The sequence below is a fragment of the Antechinus flavipes genome, chromosome X (genome assembly GCF_016432865.1).
Source record: "Antechinus flavipes isolate AdamAnt ecotype Samford, QLD, Australia chromosome X, AdamAnt_v2, whole genome shotgun sequence".
Lineage (NCBI taxonomy): Eukaryota > Metazoa > Chordata > Mammalia > Dasyuromorphia > Dasyuridae > Antechinus > Antechinus flavipes.
In genome coordinates this window covers 40,146,634-40,159,787 of record NC_067404.1, presented here as the reverse complement: position 1 = coordinate 40,159,787, position 13,154 = coordinate 40,146,634, and the positions used below count along the sequence as shown (strand labels likewise).

General features: G+C 39.8%; 1 protein-coding gene across 1 annotated transcript; it reads left to right on the top strand.

Moving 5' to 3' along the window:
• Nucleotides 1–8,371: 8,371 nt before the first annotated feature.
• LOC127542912 (RNA polymerase II subunit A C-terminal domain phosphatase SSU72-like) lies at nucleotides 8,372–9,375 on the top strand. Its single transcript, XM_051968821.1, has 2 exons — nucleotides 8,372–9,105; nucleotides 9,209–9,375. Exon 1 carries the CDS (start codon nucleotides 8,496–8,498, stop codon nucleotides 9,078–9,080), a length of 585 nt encoding a protein of 194 aa, XP_051824781.1. The 5' UTR covers nucleotides 8,372–8,495; the 3' UTR covers nucleotides 9,081–9,105; nucleotides 9,209–9,375.
• The last annotated feature ends 3,779 nt before the right edge of the window (nucleotides 9,376–13,154 follow it).

Genomic DNA, 13,154 nt, shown 5'->3' with positions numbered 1-13,154 from the left:
TTTTACTTCCACTGTGAAAATGCCTTTTATTTCATTTCTTTTCTATGATTATGTTGAAGTTGGGAACGGACCCCAAAAGGTTGGGGTCACAGACCTGTCACGGAGTGTCTTAAAAGAATTTGCAGGCTTGAACCTGTATTCAAGTCAAGGAGCAAAGTTTATTGTAATTGTAATGCCAATTGATGCGGTCTAAATTCCAAGAGAGTTTAACAAAGAAACAGAAGCAAGGAGACACCTTTGTCCAGTTGTTCACATTCATTGACATGCTGATTTTATGGACTAGGGGAAGAACCAAGGAGTGGTTTCCAGTGATCATCACATTACAAACAGTAATGTTTGTAGGACTGTTCTAAGGCCGGGAGACTTGAAATGATGACAGACAGATTGTTAGAACAATAGGCTCAGGATCACTAACATATCTTCCCTAACGTCTAAGGGAAGAAATATTACATTCCGAGGCCTGAGGACTTTTCTAATCACTGATAGGACAATAGCATTTTTAGATCAGGGGGCCTCAGTATCATAGATTCCAAATCCAGAAGATTTCGAATCATTGACAGATTATAGAACAGAAGCCCCCTAAGGTCAGGGGACCTTAAAATTGTTGCTCTCTTCCCTAGAAGTTATATTACATCAATTGATTTTACATAGGTGGGATGACTGACTATATGGCATACTGCTAGGGATGAAAACAGCATTTTCAAGAGCATTTGAGCATTTACTCGTGATCCCTCATGCTCATTAGCAAAACACATTTCTTCCCTCAAATGACAAGAAAATTCATAGAGCAGAGTTGGAAATATCATGAGAAAGACAGTATGGTATATACTGGAGATGGCAGAAAGCCTGGAAGCAGGGGAACTGGACCTCAGGCCAACTAGCTGTGTGACCCTAGGCAAGTCATTTGACTTATTTCCTCTAAAATATTTACACACTGCCCAAGTGATGGGGCTAGTTGTAAGGAAGTATTAACTAAGCTTCAAAGCTCTACAGAAATGGGAGCCACTTTATTTTTGCTCATGATAAAAAGATCAACAAAGCATTTGTGAAGCACAGAAGTCAATACAGGGTAATTTAAATGAGGAAAGGAAAAAGGCTGGAGGAAGAAGAGGGAGAATGGGAAAATGCTTCAGGGAGACAATGGTATCTGAAGGGAGTCTTGAAGAATGATGGTCAACAGAAATGAGGATGGAGTGCATTCCAGGCTTGGGACATGGCTTTTACAAATGAGACTTACGTGAACTGATGCAGAGTGAAGTGAGCAAAACTGGAACATTGTAGAATGATCAGCTATGATAGACAGCTCTTCAAGGTAATACAGTGATCTAGGACAATCCCAATAGACTTGGGATAAAAAATACCATCCATATCCAGAGAAAGAACTATGGAAAGTGAATGAAGATCAAAGCATACTATTTGTATTTTTTTGCTTTCTCATGGTTTTTCCCTTTTGTTCTGATTCTTTCACAATATGACTAATGTAGAAGTATGCTTATTGTACAAATAGAACCTATATCAGATTGATTGCTATACTGGGGAGGGGTGAGAGGGAGGAAAAAAATCGAAACTCAAAATTTTACAAAAATGAATCAAAAAATAAAATACTACTAAGTAGGGAAATTTTTTAAAAAGAATGAAAAAAACTCCCACATTTGGAAGGCAACTCAGGAAAACTGACAACAAATGCTCCGAGGTGGGTGTTAGGAGGAACTGAAGCAGGGGTGTGCAGATAACTGTTCAGCATTATTAACATTCTCCAAGATTTTCTCCAGTCCAGGCAATCAACAAAATGCTGCCTCAAGCTCTAGATTTGTAAAATTTGCAGGTGAATTTGCAGGCACGATGAAAACTGAAGAGTGGGCTCTTGTATATTAGTACCACTAGACTAAGGCCCAAGTCATACACATTCCTGCTCACGGAGCGGGTCAAATAGAATGGACCAAATGCCCAATCACAAGAGGGCTATGAAAACCACAGAATACTGTACTGGATTGGGAGTCAGGAAGACCTGAGTTGAAATTCTGCCTCAGACACTTATTAGCTATATGATTGAACCGCTATTTGCCCCAGTTTCCTCATCTGTAAACTAATTTTACTTCTCAGAGTTGTTATGAGGAAAAGATGGTAATGATGACTCCTGTATAAATTCGCATGCAGGTAATCACCTTAGAGAGGCAGAAAGCACTATATCTGGAAAGAAAACATTTGATTTCATATACCAATACTGTTGCTTTCATCTGTGTGAATTTGGACAAGACCCTTAATCTCTCTAGATTTCAGTCCTTGCTTCAGCAAAAGGAGGGGCTGGATTGGGATATAAAAGGTCTCTTCCAACCCCTTTAGTGGGGAGTGACAGCTGCAGGCAAGATGATTTCTTTTGGTTTTTTTTTATAACTAAGAATAAGAAGAATTCACATTTATAGTACAATGCTATAAGTTTTAACAAGCACTTTTCTTATATCAGGCCTTTGAGACTGATATCAGAAATATTAGTATCAGTCTCAGAAATGGAAAATGTCATGCAGCTATTGGATCTAGGACTGGGATTCAGGTCTTCTTCTACCCCCTACTTCCTACTCAGGTCTGGTTTTCTTTCTAATACAAACACAAAAGCATCTTCCAACAGTAGGTCAGTATATGTAGAACATGGGGTGTTTGGCAGAGAACAATGTGTTGATGCTGAAAAAATAGAAAGGAGAAAGATTATGAAGAACTTTAAATATCAAAGAGAAGAGTTTATAGGGTATTTGATTCTAAAGGTGAGTAGTGGAGATATGGCAGGGTCAGACACATGCTTTATGAAAAACACTTTGGTGTTTTTTTTTGGTTAATTTTTTTGGGGGGAAGGCAATCAAGGTTAAGTGATTTAGGGACACAGTAAATGTCTGAGGTTGGATTTGAACTCAGGTACTTTATTTTTAATGTCAGTAAATTTTATTTTTCTTTCACTTGAATTAGACTTTTTCAAATGTATGATTAGATTTATAACCAATTCAGAGTAAAAAATTCAGCACGATATTTTATTTAGTTTACACAACATATACTCTCTTTACATGCAATTCTTATGGGCTGTTTTGGTATCACAGCAACAATCTTAATGCTGGGGAGAAGTCCCACAAAAGTAGGAGGGGTTGTTAAAAGGAAAAAATTCAATTTGTTACATATTGAAAGAAAACAAGACAGGGTGTGAGGCAATCTTTAGTCTACTTGGTAACCTGGCACACCTCCTACTTTTACATAACATTAAATTTTTTTCACTTCATAGTATTTTCTTTTTTTTCAATTACATGTCAAGATAGTTTTCAACATTCACTTTTGCAAAATTGTGAGTTCCAATTTTTTTCTCCTCCCTTCCTTTCCTCCCCCATTCCCCAAGAGAGCAAGCTCTCTGATATAGGTTATACATGTATAATAATTTTAAACATATTTCCATATCAGTCCTAGAGTGAAAGAAAAATCAAAACAAATGGGAAAAACTGTAAAAAAACAAACAAACAAACAAAAGAACAGTGAAAAGAGTGTGCTTTGATCCATACTCAGTCTTCATAGTTTTTTCTCTGGATGGGAATTGTCTTGGATTACTAAATTGCTTAGAAGATCTAAGGTGGCCATAGTTGATTATCATCACACAATCTTGCTGTTATTGCAGCACCTACTTTTAAGATTAATATTTAGGTATTAATATTTTATTTTATTTTTCTTATTAAATATTTTATTTTTCCCAATTACACGTAAAAAGAATTTTAACATTCTTTTTTTTTTCAAATTCTAAATTCCAAATCCCCTTCCTCCCTCCCCTCCACTGAGAAGGCAAGCGATTTGACACAGCTTATACATGTGTAGTCACACAAAACACATTCCCACATAAGTAATTCTGTGAAAGAAAATATGGGAAAAAACCCAAGAAAAATAAAGTAAGCAAAGAAAAAGTATCTTTGATCTGTATTCAGGCTCTACCAGTTCTTTCTCTGGGGATGGACAACATCTTTCATCATATAAGTTCTACAGAATTGTCTTAGATCATTGTATTCCTGAGAATAGCTAAGTCATTCAAAGTAGATCATCATATAATATTGCTGTCACTATATACAATGTTCTCCTGGTTCTGCTCATTTCATTTTGCATCAGCTCATTTAAATCTTCCCAGGTTTTTCTGAGAGCACTTTGCTCATCATTTCTTAAAGCGCAATAGTATTCCAACAACTTGTTTAGTCATTCTTCAACTGATGGACATCCTCTCAATTTCCAATTCTCTGCCACCTCTAAAAGAGCTGCCAAAAATATTTTTGTACACATAAATCCTTTTTCTTTTTGTTTTTTTAATCTCTTGGGATACAGACCCAGGTACTAATATTTTAAACAATAAGATGTCATGTTTTTAAAAAGCAGTCACATGATTTAATCATTAAGAAGACAAAGATGGACAATCAGTTCATCATTACTCACTAAAGAAACTTCTCAAGAGTCAGTTGTCAAGTTAGGAAAATCACTTTTGAAGTTATTCGAAGGAAATAGGAGGGAGTCTCATTAAATGCAGGCTATAGCACTAGTCGATTTATGATGTGATAAAAATTTGAACTAGGGTAATAGTTATGTCATTAAATAGACAAGGATGTGTATGTAAGAGATGTTCTAGAGAAAGAAATGGCAAGATTTGATAACTGATCGGCTCTGTGGTTTGAATGAGGAAAAACAATTGAGGATGACACAGACTACAAAAGATGGGTGACTGGAAGAAGTAATAGGGCAGTTCTGAAAAGGGAGAGGTTTGGAGGAGCTCTGTTTTGGATAGGTTGACTTGGACAACCTGTTTAAAATGACCAGTAGACAACTGGTGATGCAAAGCTGGAGCTCAGGAGGGAAATCAGAACTGGGGAAAAGCAATCTGAGAGCCATTGTATAGAAACTATTACAAAAAGTTTCTTTATTTTACAACATGCCATACTGAATGAGTGAATGAATAAAAAAGCATTTATTAAATGTTTATTTTGTTTCAAGGGCTATAAGCAATGTTGATCCTTGCCCTGAAAGAGCTTACATTCCACTGGAGAAGACAACACACAAAGGTGAGGGGTGGCCAAGGGTCAGATGCTGTGGGCTGGAAAGTTCCCGGGTTGGTGAGTGGGGACATGGGGAGCAGATTGATGCAACTCTGAGAACAACTTAGTTCCAAACTGGGGAAGGGAGGAGTGAGCAAAGTGGCTATTGGTTGGGACTTTGTTGAACAATCAGTTAATAGGGGATTGTTGTATATGGAGTCCGGGAAAAGCAGTTGCCGATCAGAAAATAGTATGGAGGGAGAAATTTGAATTTACTCCATGGATACTTCTGGGTGGCAGTTCAAACAATAAAAGACTCACTAAATATATTACAATTAGGATTTTGTTTACAAAATTCTGATGTATAAGAATATATTGTTCTGTGGGGTCTTCAAAGACCAGAAGATCACAGAATCATAGCTCTAGAACTGAAGGAAAATAATAAGAACAGTTAAATGAATGAAGTGAATTTCTTAAGTACTTGCTGTGTGCCAAGCACTGTGCTAAACTTTGGGAATACAGAAAGGAAAAGGTAGTCCTTGCTCTAAGGGACTCTGGCCCCCCCATTGAATCATTTGTCAAGTCTTCTCAGATCAGTGCCTTCCCCCTGTCACTACCTTTATACAGACTCTCATCAACCCCTACAATGGCAATACACCTCTGACTCTGTCACTTCCCTTCTCAAGCTCAATCTAAAGTCTATTAAGGGGAGACATTTACAAGAGGGTGGTGGCTTGAGAAGTCACAGGAAGAGTTAGGTGGGACCATAGAGTAGTCAGTTGGTAAGACCCTTGCCAGAATCAGCATGGTAGTACTGATTTGTTTAAGGGCACTGCAGTAAGATGGATGGCAAGGGTGGACAAGCAGACAGGGCACCTCACATGATCTACACTCTATATAGTTAGCTATGTGTGTCTACCGTGGTTGACACACTAATCAATTCAACACAGCTCAGAGGCCAGTGGTTCTAAACTGAAGGGTTAAGTCAACTGTTGACACAGAAGATCTGGTGGTCCATAGAAATATTTATCTAGCACTTTAAAGGTTTTACAAAGCACTTTATCTGTAGTGCCTCATTTTACCCTCACAACTCTGGGTATTAAATCTTCACTTTATAGATAAAGGAAATGAGGTCCAGAGGGGTGAAATGATTTTCTGATGGTCATACAACTAGTAAGTGGATTTTCTGACGGTCATACAACTAGTAAGTGTTCGAGGTAGAGGGGTGGAGGACTTCAAAAACCCATGTTGGGGTTTTTCTTTCTGCTATACTAAGTTTTAGGAAAGCAGAGGCTTTGTGTTTAAATTTTGTATTCCCCTTATCCTAACAAAATAGATGTTTGACAAATCTTTATTAAATTCACTTGAATTCCACACCAAGTACTTGTGAAGATTTAAGTGAGGCATGCTTGGCTTAGACTCATTCTGCTTTGCCCCAAAGGATGAAACTAGGAGTAATGGGGTAGAAGTCAGAGAGAGAGGTAGATATCAGCTTGATTTAAGGAAAACCTTCCCAAAAATGACATGGGTATCAAAGTGGAATGGGCTGCCTTGAGAAGTAGCAGTGGGTTTCCCATCAATGGACAATTTCAAGCAGATTCTGGAGTGCTCATGTTGGAGCTCATGTTATATAAATGATTCTTCAGCATATTCAGGCCATCATCTCCATGTCTTCTGGGGTCCCTCCTAACTTTGAGATTCTGCGAAGCCTCTCACTCGATTAGCTGCGCTTTCTGTCTATGGCCTCCTAGGCTCAGGGTTGGGGCAAAGAGATTCAAAAAGAATAGCCTTTCCCTTCGGTTACATGGTCAGTGGGCTGCTTAATAACACCATGAGAATCCTCCTACCCCCCAAAATCCCAATGCTGCCTAGTCTAGGAACCAGGTTTTGATAGGAATCGTTGGGAAAGTCACTGTCAGCTTCACCTTCAGCACCTACCTCCTAATGCTATAAGAATAAAGTGATTTTAAGGGGTTGAGGAGAGTGTCTGATATAAATGTTAGCTATGGTTATTTTCTTCTAGTAAATGTATTTATTTTTAATACACATTACTTTATGAGTCACATCGGGAGAGAAAAAATCAGAGCAAAAGGGAAAAACCATGAGAGAGATAAAGACAAAATAGAAAAAGAAGTGAACATGGCATGTGTTCATTTACATTCAGTCTCCCTAGTTTTTTTTTTCCTGGATGCAGATGGCATTTTCTGTCCAAAGTCTTTTGGGATTGCTGTGGAACACTAAACATGGTGATTATTATTAAATATCACACTAAATTCCCAATGACTCTCCATTATTTCAGTTTGGTTTTTTTTTTTTCTTTTTTTTTTTGGATCAGATCTGTGATTCCATGGGATTGCTTTAGGGAACGCGGGATGAGAAAAGTCTCCTAAGGAAGATTGGCACCTGTTCTGCAACTTATAGTCTTGTTTTTGCTGAGGCAATTGGTGTTAAATGACTTGCCCAGGGTCACACAGCTAGAAAGTGTTAAGTGTCTGAGGCCAGATTTGAACTTGGGTCCTCCTGACTTCAGGGCTGGGGCTCTATCCACTGCACCACCTAGTTGCCTCAACTCTTAAAGAATGACCTGGAGTTCTGTAAAGTTGTCATCTGTTCAGGGTCACACGGTGTATGTCAGAGATGGGAACCGAACTCGGGTAATCCTGACTCTGAGGCCAGCCCACTAATTCACTACGGCAGAGCCTCCTCTCCTCTCCAACAAAGTTCAGAAAAGCCAAGTGTGACACATCAGCCATACTTGAGAAAGTCCCTCGTTCTGTATCTATTCTCTCTGCCGAGAGAAGAAAAAACGTCTCACTGATAGTCCTCTGGAATCAATCTACAAATATCATCAACCGCCTATTATGTGCTTGTTGCTGTGGCAAGTGAAGGGCGAAGACAAAAAAACCAATTTGTATCCTAGAGGGGGGCGTTTTATTGGGAGAGGTGCCTCGTACACATAGAAATATGGGCAACATTTAAATACAAGGCAGGGAGGAGGTACTCGGATTTGGAAGATCAGAAAAAGCAAGAAGACGGTTATTGAACTGAGATTTGAAGGAAAATAAGGATTGCTAGGTAGAAGTGAGAAAAGAACCCGGCTTAAGTTACTTGAGAAAAGCTACAGAAGCTTCTAGAGATCAACGAAGGCTCAGAGAGCTTGGAGAGAATGTGGAGATTCCAGAGTCCGCAGAGATTCCAGGGCGCAGGGAGATTCCAGAGCGCGCGGAGATTCTGTGACGGCGTAATCCCGTCAACGAACTTTCCCTTAACGTTATGTTGCGACGTCTGTTGGGTGGGGCAGAAGCCATTTTACTTGCCGAGCTGAGGTGGTTGCCGTCTCAAGGTCCCGCAGTAACTAGGGCTTAAAGAGACTCTTGGGGCCCTCTCCCACATCCTCACTGTGATTGTTGATCCCTTGTCGGTACTGACATCGTTGCCACTAGCTCTACTGCCATCATGCCATTATTGCCACTTCGACTGGCGGTTGTGTGCTCCAGTAACCAGAACCGCAGTATGGAGGCCCACAATATCCTCCTTAAACGGGGATTCAGTGTCAGATCCTTTGGGTCCGGCAGCCGCGTGAAACTCCCAGGGCCAGCGCCAGACAAGCCAAATATTTATGACTTCAAGACGACTTATGATCAGATTTACAATGATCTCCTCAGGAAGGACAAGAAGCTCTACACCCAGAATGGGATTCTGCATATGTTGAACAGAAACAAGAGGATCAAGCCCGGGCCAGAACGATTCCAGAATTGCAAAGATTTGTTTGACCTCATCCTTACCTGTGAAGAAAAAGTCTATGACCAGGTAGTAGAATATCTAACTTCCAGAGAGCAAGAGACCTACCAACCGGTTCATGTGGTGAATGTGGATATAAAAGATGACCAGGAGGAAGCCATCCTAGGAGCCTTTCTCATTTGTGAACTCTGTCAGTGTATACAGCTCACAGAAGATATGGAAAATGAGATCGATGAGCTCTTGCAGGAGTTTGAGGAGAAGAGCAACAAGACCTTCCTTCACACTGTCTGCTTTTACTGATGCCAGTTTTCCAGGCCATCAACTTGTAAGTAAAAATTTCTGTTCACTGCCCCCCCCCTAAAAACCATCTTTAGATATTCCTCTTGTTAATCCTTTTTTCTTTTATGTTCTTAATTTTTTACTTTCAGATATTTTGTCAGAAGGAGGAAGTATTAAGCTGTATATAAGAAGACGAGAGAGCTATTTAAAAGACAGATGAACAAAATGTCTTATCCCACTTTCCCTTATTCAGTGGGATGCTAATTATGTTAGGTATTTTCCTTTAATAAAATTTATAGTGTATTTTCTCAACTTATTTCTTTTGTTGTGTGTCTTTCTTTACTATAATTGGCTAGAGTGTACAAAGTTCTAAAAGAAACAACAGAGTGTATTCCTAGCTATATGACCTTAGAATTGTCCTATGTCTTCAAGACAGAAGGGTTAACCGCCAGTCACATTAAAGCAGAAGTTGTTGATTGAAAACTTAAATTCAGAGTGCCTAAGGGGAAACTCAACAGTGAGGAGGGGAACAGTAGCAAAGCCCGCACTCTGACTGGCCATGGTCAGCTAGACAGTTATCTCCGGCGACCCTGGCCCACTTCAAATGCTTATCTCTTCACTCAGAAATACTGCTCTTCTTTCTTTTGGACAAATCTGGTCTTGGTCCTCTAGAAAGTTCAGCACACTCTGAGCAAACTTATTGTGGTTTGGTTCGGTTTGAGATTAACCAAAAAAGTCGCAAGTTCCTAGATGGGTTTTTAGTCTTAGGACTTTTAGAGAATCTTCCAAGGAGGAGGAGCTACCTTAGATTCAGAATTTTGAACGCCCCTACCACAAAAAGCTCCCTTGAATCTTGGAGAGCCCCTCCAAGCTCTAAGTGCCTTAATCATTGGGTGGGCAGCTCTGATTCCCTTCTTGAGATAGATTGATGGCCCTGTGAGGAGAGAAGGGGATAGATGGGAAAGATGTCCCAGAGGTTGAATCGATGGGCTTTTGTGCCTGATTAGATATGAGAGGGAAAGGACAGTGAAGAGCAAAGAGTGATGGGGAACTTCCAAATCAAGACTGATCACTACATCATGAATCGTGCTCACAGTTATCACCCGTTCTTTTCAAAGTTCAGCTCCAATGCCACCTTCTTTAAGAAACCTTCTCTCCTTCCCTGCCACAGAGTAGCAACCTTTCCCTCACCTGAACTCAGAGCCTTTTAAGGCAATACCTTATTTCTATGCTACAATAAAAAAGCAGCTAACCTGTAGTGCTTTGAAGTTTATAAAGCACTTTGCATACATTATCTCATGCAATATTCTTTCTTTTTTATTATAGCTTTTTATTTACAAGACATATGCAGGGATAATTTTTCAGCATTGACAGTTGCAAATCCTTTTGTTCCAACTTTTCCTCTCCTTCCCCCCACCCCTTCCCCCAGAGGGCAGGTTGACCAATACATGTTAAATATGGTAAAGTGGAAGTTAAATACAATATATGTATATATGTCCATACAGTTATTTCATGCAATATTCTTTCACAGAAACTCTGAGAGCAGTAGTGTATATATTATTATCCCACCCAATCTGACAGATGAGAAAACTGAGACTCAGGTAAGCCCGATGTCATATAGCTAATAAGTGATAGAACCACGGCTCAAACTTGGGTCATTTCACTTTTGGCTTTGGAAGGAGAAACACTGAGGTGGGGGTGAAGAAAGAGTTGGGGAAGGAACTGGGCTGAAGAAACAGAAGGAATTGTGAAGGAGAGCTGGAGGAGTCAGGGAGTTGTAAAAAAAAAGATTACAGATTGAATTTGGGGAGGAGGAATCTGGAGGGACTTGAGAAATTAAAGCAGGAGAAGATGGACACAAGTTGAAGGAGACATGTTAGACATTAAAGTGAAAAACTTGAGGTTTTTCCAAGAAGGAATTTCTTTCAGAAGGAATCAAGCAAAAGGACCTGAGAAAAAGGAAGACCAGAATTAGAACAACTTGACAAAGAGGAGAAGGAGGAGAAAGAGGAAGAAGACTAGCTGAAGAAGGAAGCTAGTAAGAGAAAGTAAGTAATAAAGGCTTCGGTAAAAAACTGAAGACCTCCTTGTCTCTCATCTTCGGCCAGGGTGCCATGGGTCACCAGCAGCTCAACTGGAGCCCTCATAAGCCACAGGCCTTGGTTACATAAAAAAATTATATCTGAGAATGGGATATGGATTTCTAGACATAGCTTAAAGCACATTATAGGAAAGGCTTCTGGTCAGGGAGTGAGTATACTTAAGGGTGAGTAAGAATTACATTCGTATTTTTTTGGAGGGTGCACTCCACTAAACAAAACATATGCCCACTAAGTGGGAAATGTCTTGGGCCATTTTCCTTTTTTCTTTATACTGTCTTCATGATTTTATCAGCTCTCATGTGTTCCATTGTATTCTCCATGAAGATGATTCCTAAATCTACACACCCATCACTCATTTCTTTTGTGAGCACCGATCCTATATCACCAACCACCTGCTGAATATCTTTACCTTAATATCCCACAGGCACTTCAAATTTAATACGTCCAAAATATAAGTCATTATCTCCTGCACTTCCCCCCCTTGCTGCTCAGTTGGGTCTGACTCTCCGGGACCCCACAGGAGGTATTCTTGGCAAAAAGATACTGGAAGGGTTTGTCATTTACTTCTCCAACTCATTCTACAGAGAGGGCACATAGGCAAATATGTTAAGACTTGCCCACAGCTGGTAATCTGAGGTCAGAGTTGAACTCCTGTCTTTTGACTCCAGGCCCCATGCCCTGTCCATTGAGCCACCTAGTTACTTTCTTTCTATACCTTAACCTACCCTATCATCTTCCTTCAATTTCAACAAACATTTATTAAGTCACAACATAATTTATTACAAATCCTTTTGTGGTAAGTTCTGGGGATACAAAGAAGGGGGAAAAAAAGGTCTCTGCTCCCTTGGAGGGCATATTCTAAGGAGGGAGGCAATATTTAAGTAACTAGGTCCATAATTATTTCTACAGGATATATACAGAGTAGATTGGGGGTTCCTAATCATTTTAGTGGGCTACACCTCTTGGTCATGTGGTGAAGTCTGCAGCCCCCTTCTCAGTATCATATTTTTAAATGCATGAAATACAATTTGAAAATTACAAGTTACCCAGTCATATTGACATGCAGCTATCAAAATTCTTTTTAAGTCTCCAGATCCCTAGTTAAGAACCCTTAATCTATAGGGATCCATACCTCTGCTATTGGGATTTTGCCTAACACCTAACTCACATCAAGTAATTTGGAGTGTTTGCTGTAAAAGCACATTATGTCTTCATTTGAAAACCTTGCTAATTTCTCTTTCAATTTTCTGATGAACTTAATTTTCTGAGTTGTTTCAGAAAGTAGCGCTGATTCTAAATGTATGTGTGTGTATGTGTGTGTTGGTTGGTTGCTAAGGAGATATTGAGGTAAATCAGGAAATGAAAGTAATTTGGAGATGAAAGGGCAAGGCATTAGTAATGGGGGGTGGACTAAGAAAGGTCTCCTGCAGAGACTTGAGATGAGTCTTGAAGAATGCTAGGTAAATTAAGAGGCAGAAATAAGGGGCAGAACATTCTAGTCATGAGGAGACAGCTGGTGCAAAAGTATGGAGGTGGGAAATGAAAGTACAAGCAGGCTGCAGTCGCTGGATCACAGAGTTTGTGGTGGGGAGGAAGCTATAAAGAAGGCTGGAAAGACAGGAAGGGGCCTACACAAGGGACTTTAAAAGTCAAAAAGAGGATTTGCACTTTGTATATTTATATTCATGTTCAGTACTACTCACTGTAGTAAAACGATCTTATTGCTCCTCCCTAATTTATTTCCCATCAATCTCACCACAGCTGCCGCTCCAAGTCTTCTCCTGTCAAGTCTCCCACGTCACCCATCCCTTCTTACCCTTTTGGCCAAAGACTTCACGCTTTCAAACTGAGACCCTTTGCAGAATCTTCCCTCAAATACTCTCCTCTTCATCACCTTCCTCTTTACCTCCTTCTCCTTTCCTGCTCCCTTCCTCCCTACCTTCACCTCTTAGAATTTCAGGTTTTCTTTAGGACCCAGCTCACTTTCTGCTTC

Excerpts from the sequence above, each read along its gene's own strand:
- LOC127542912 (XM_051968821.1), top strand. The coding sequence starts at position 8,496 with ATGCCATTATTGCCACTTCGACTGGCGGTTGTGTGCTCCAGTAACCAG.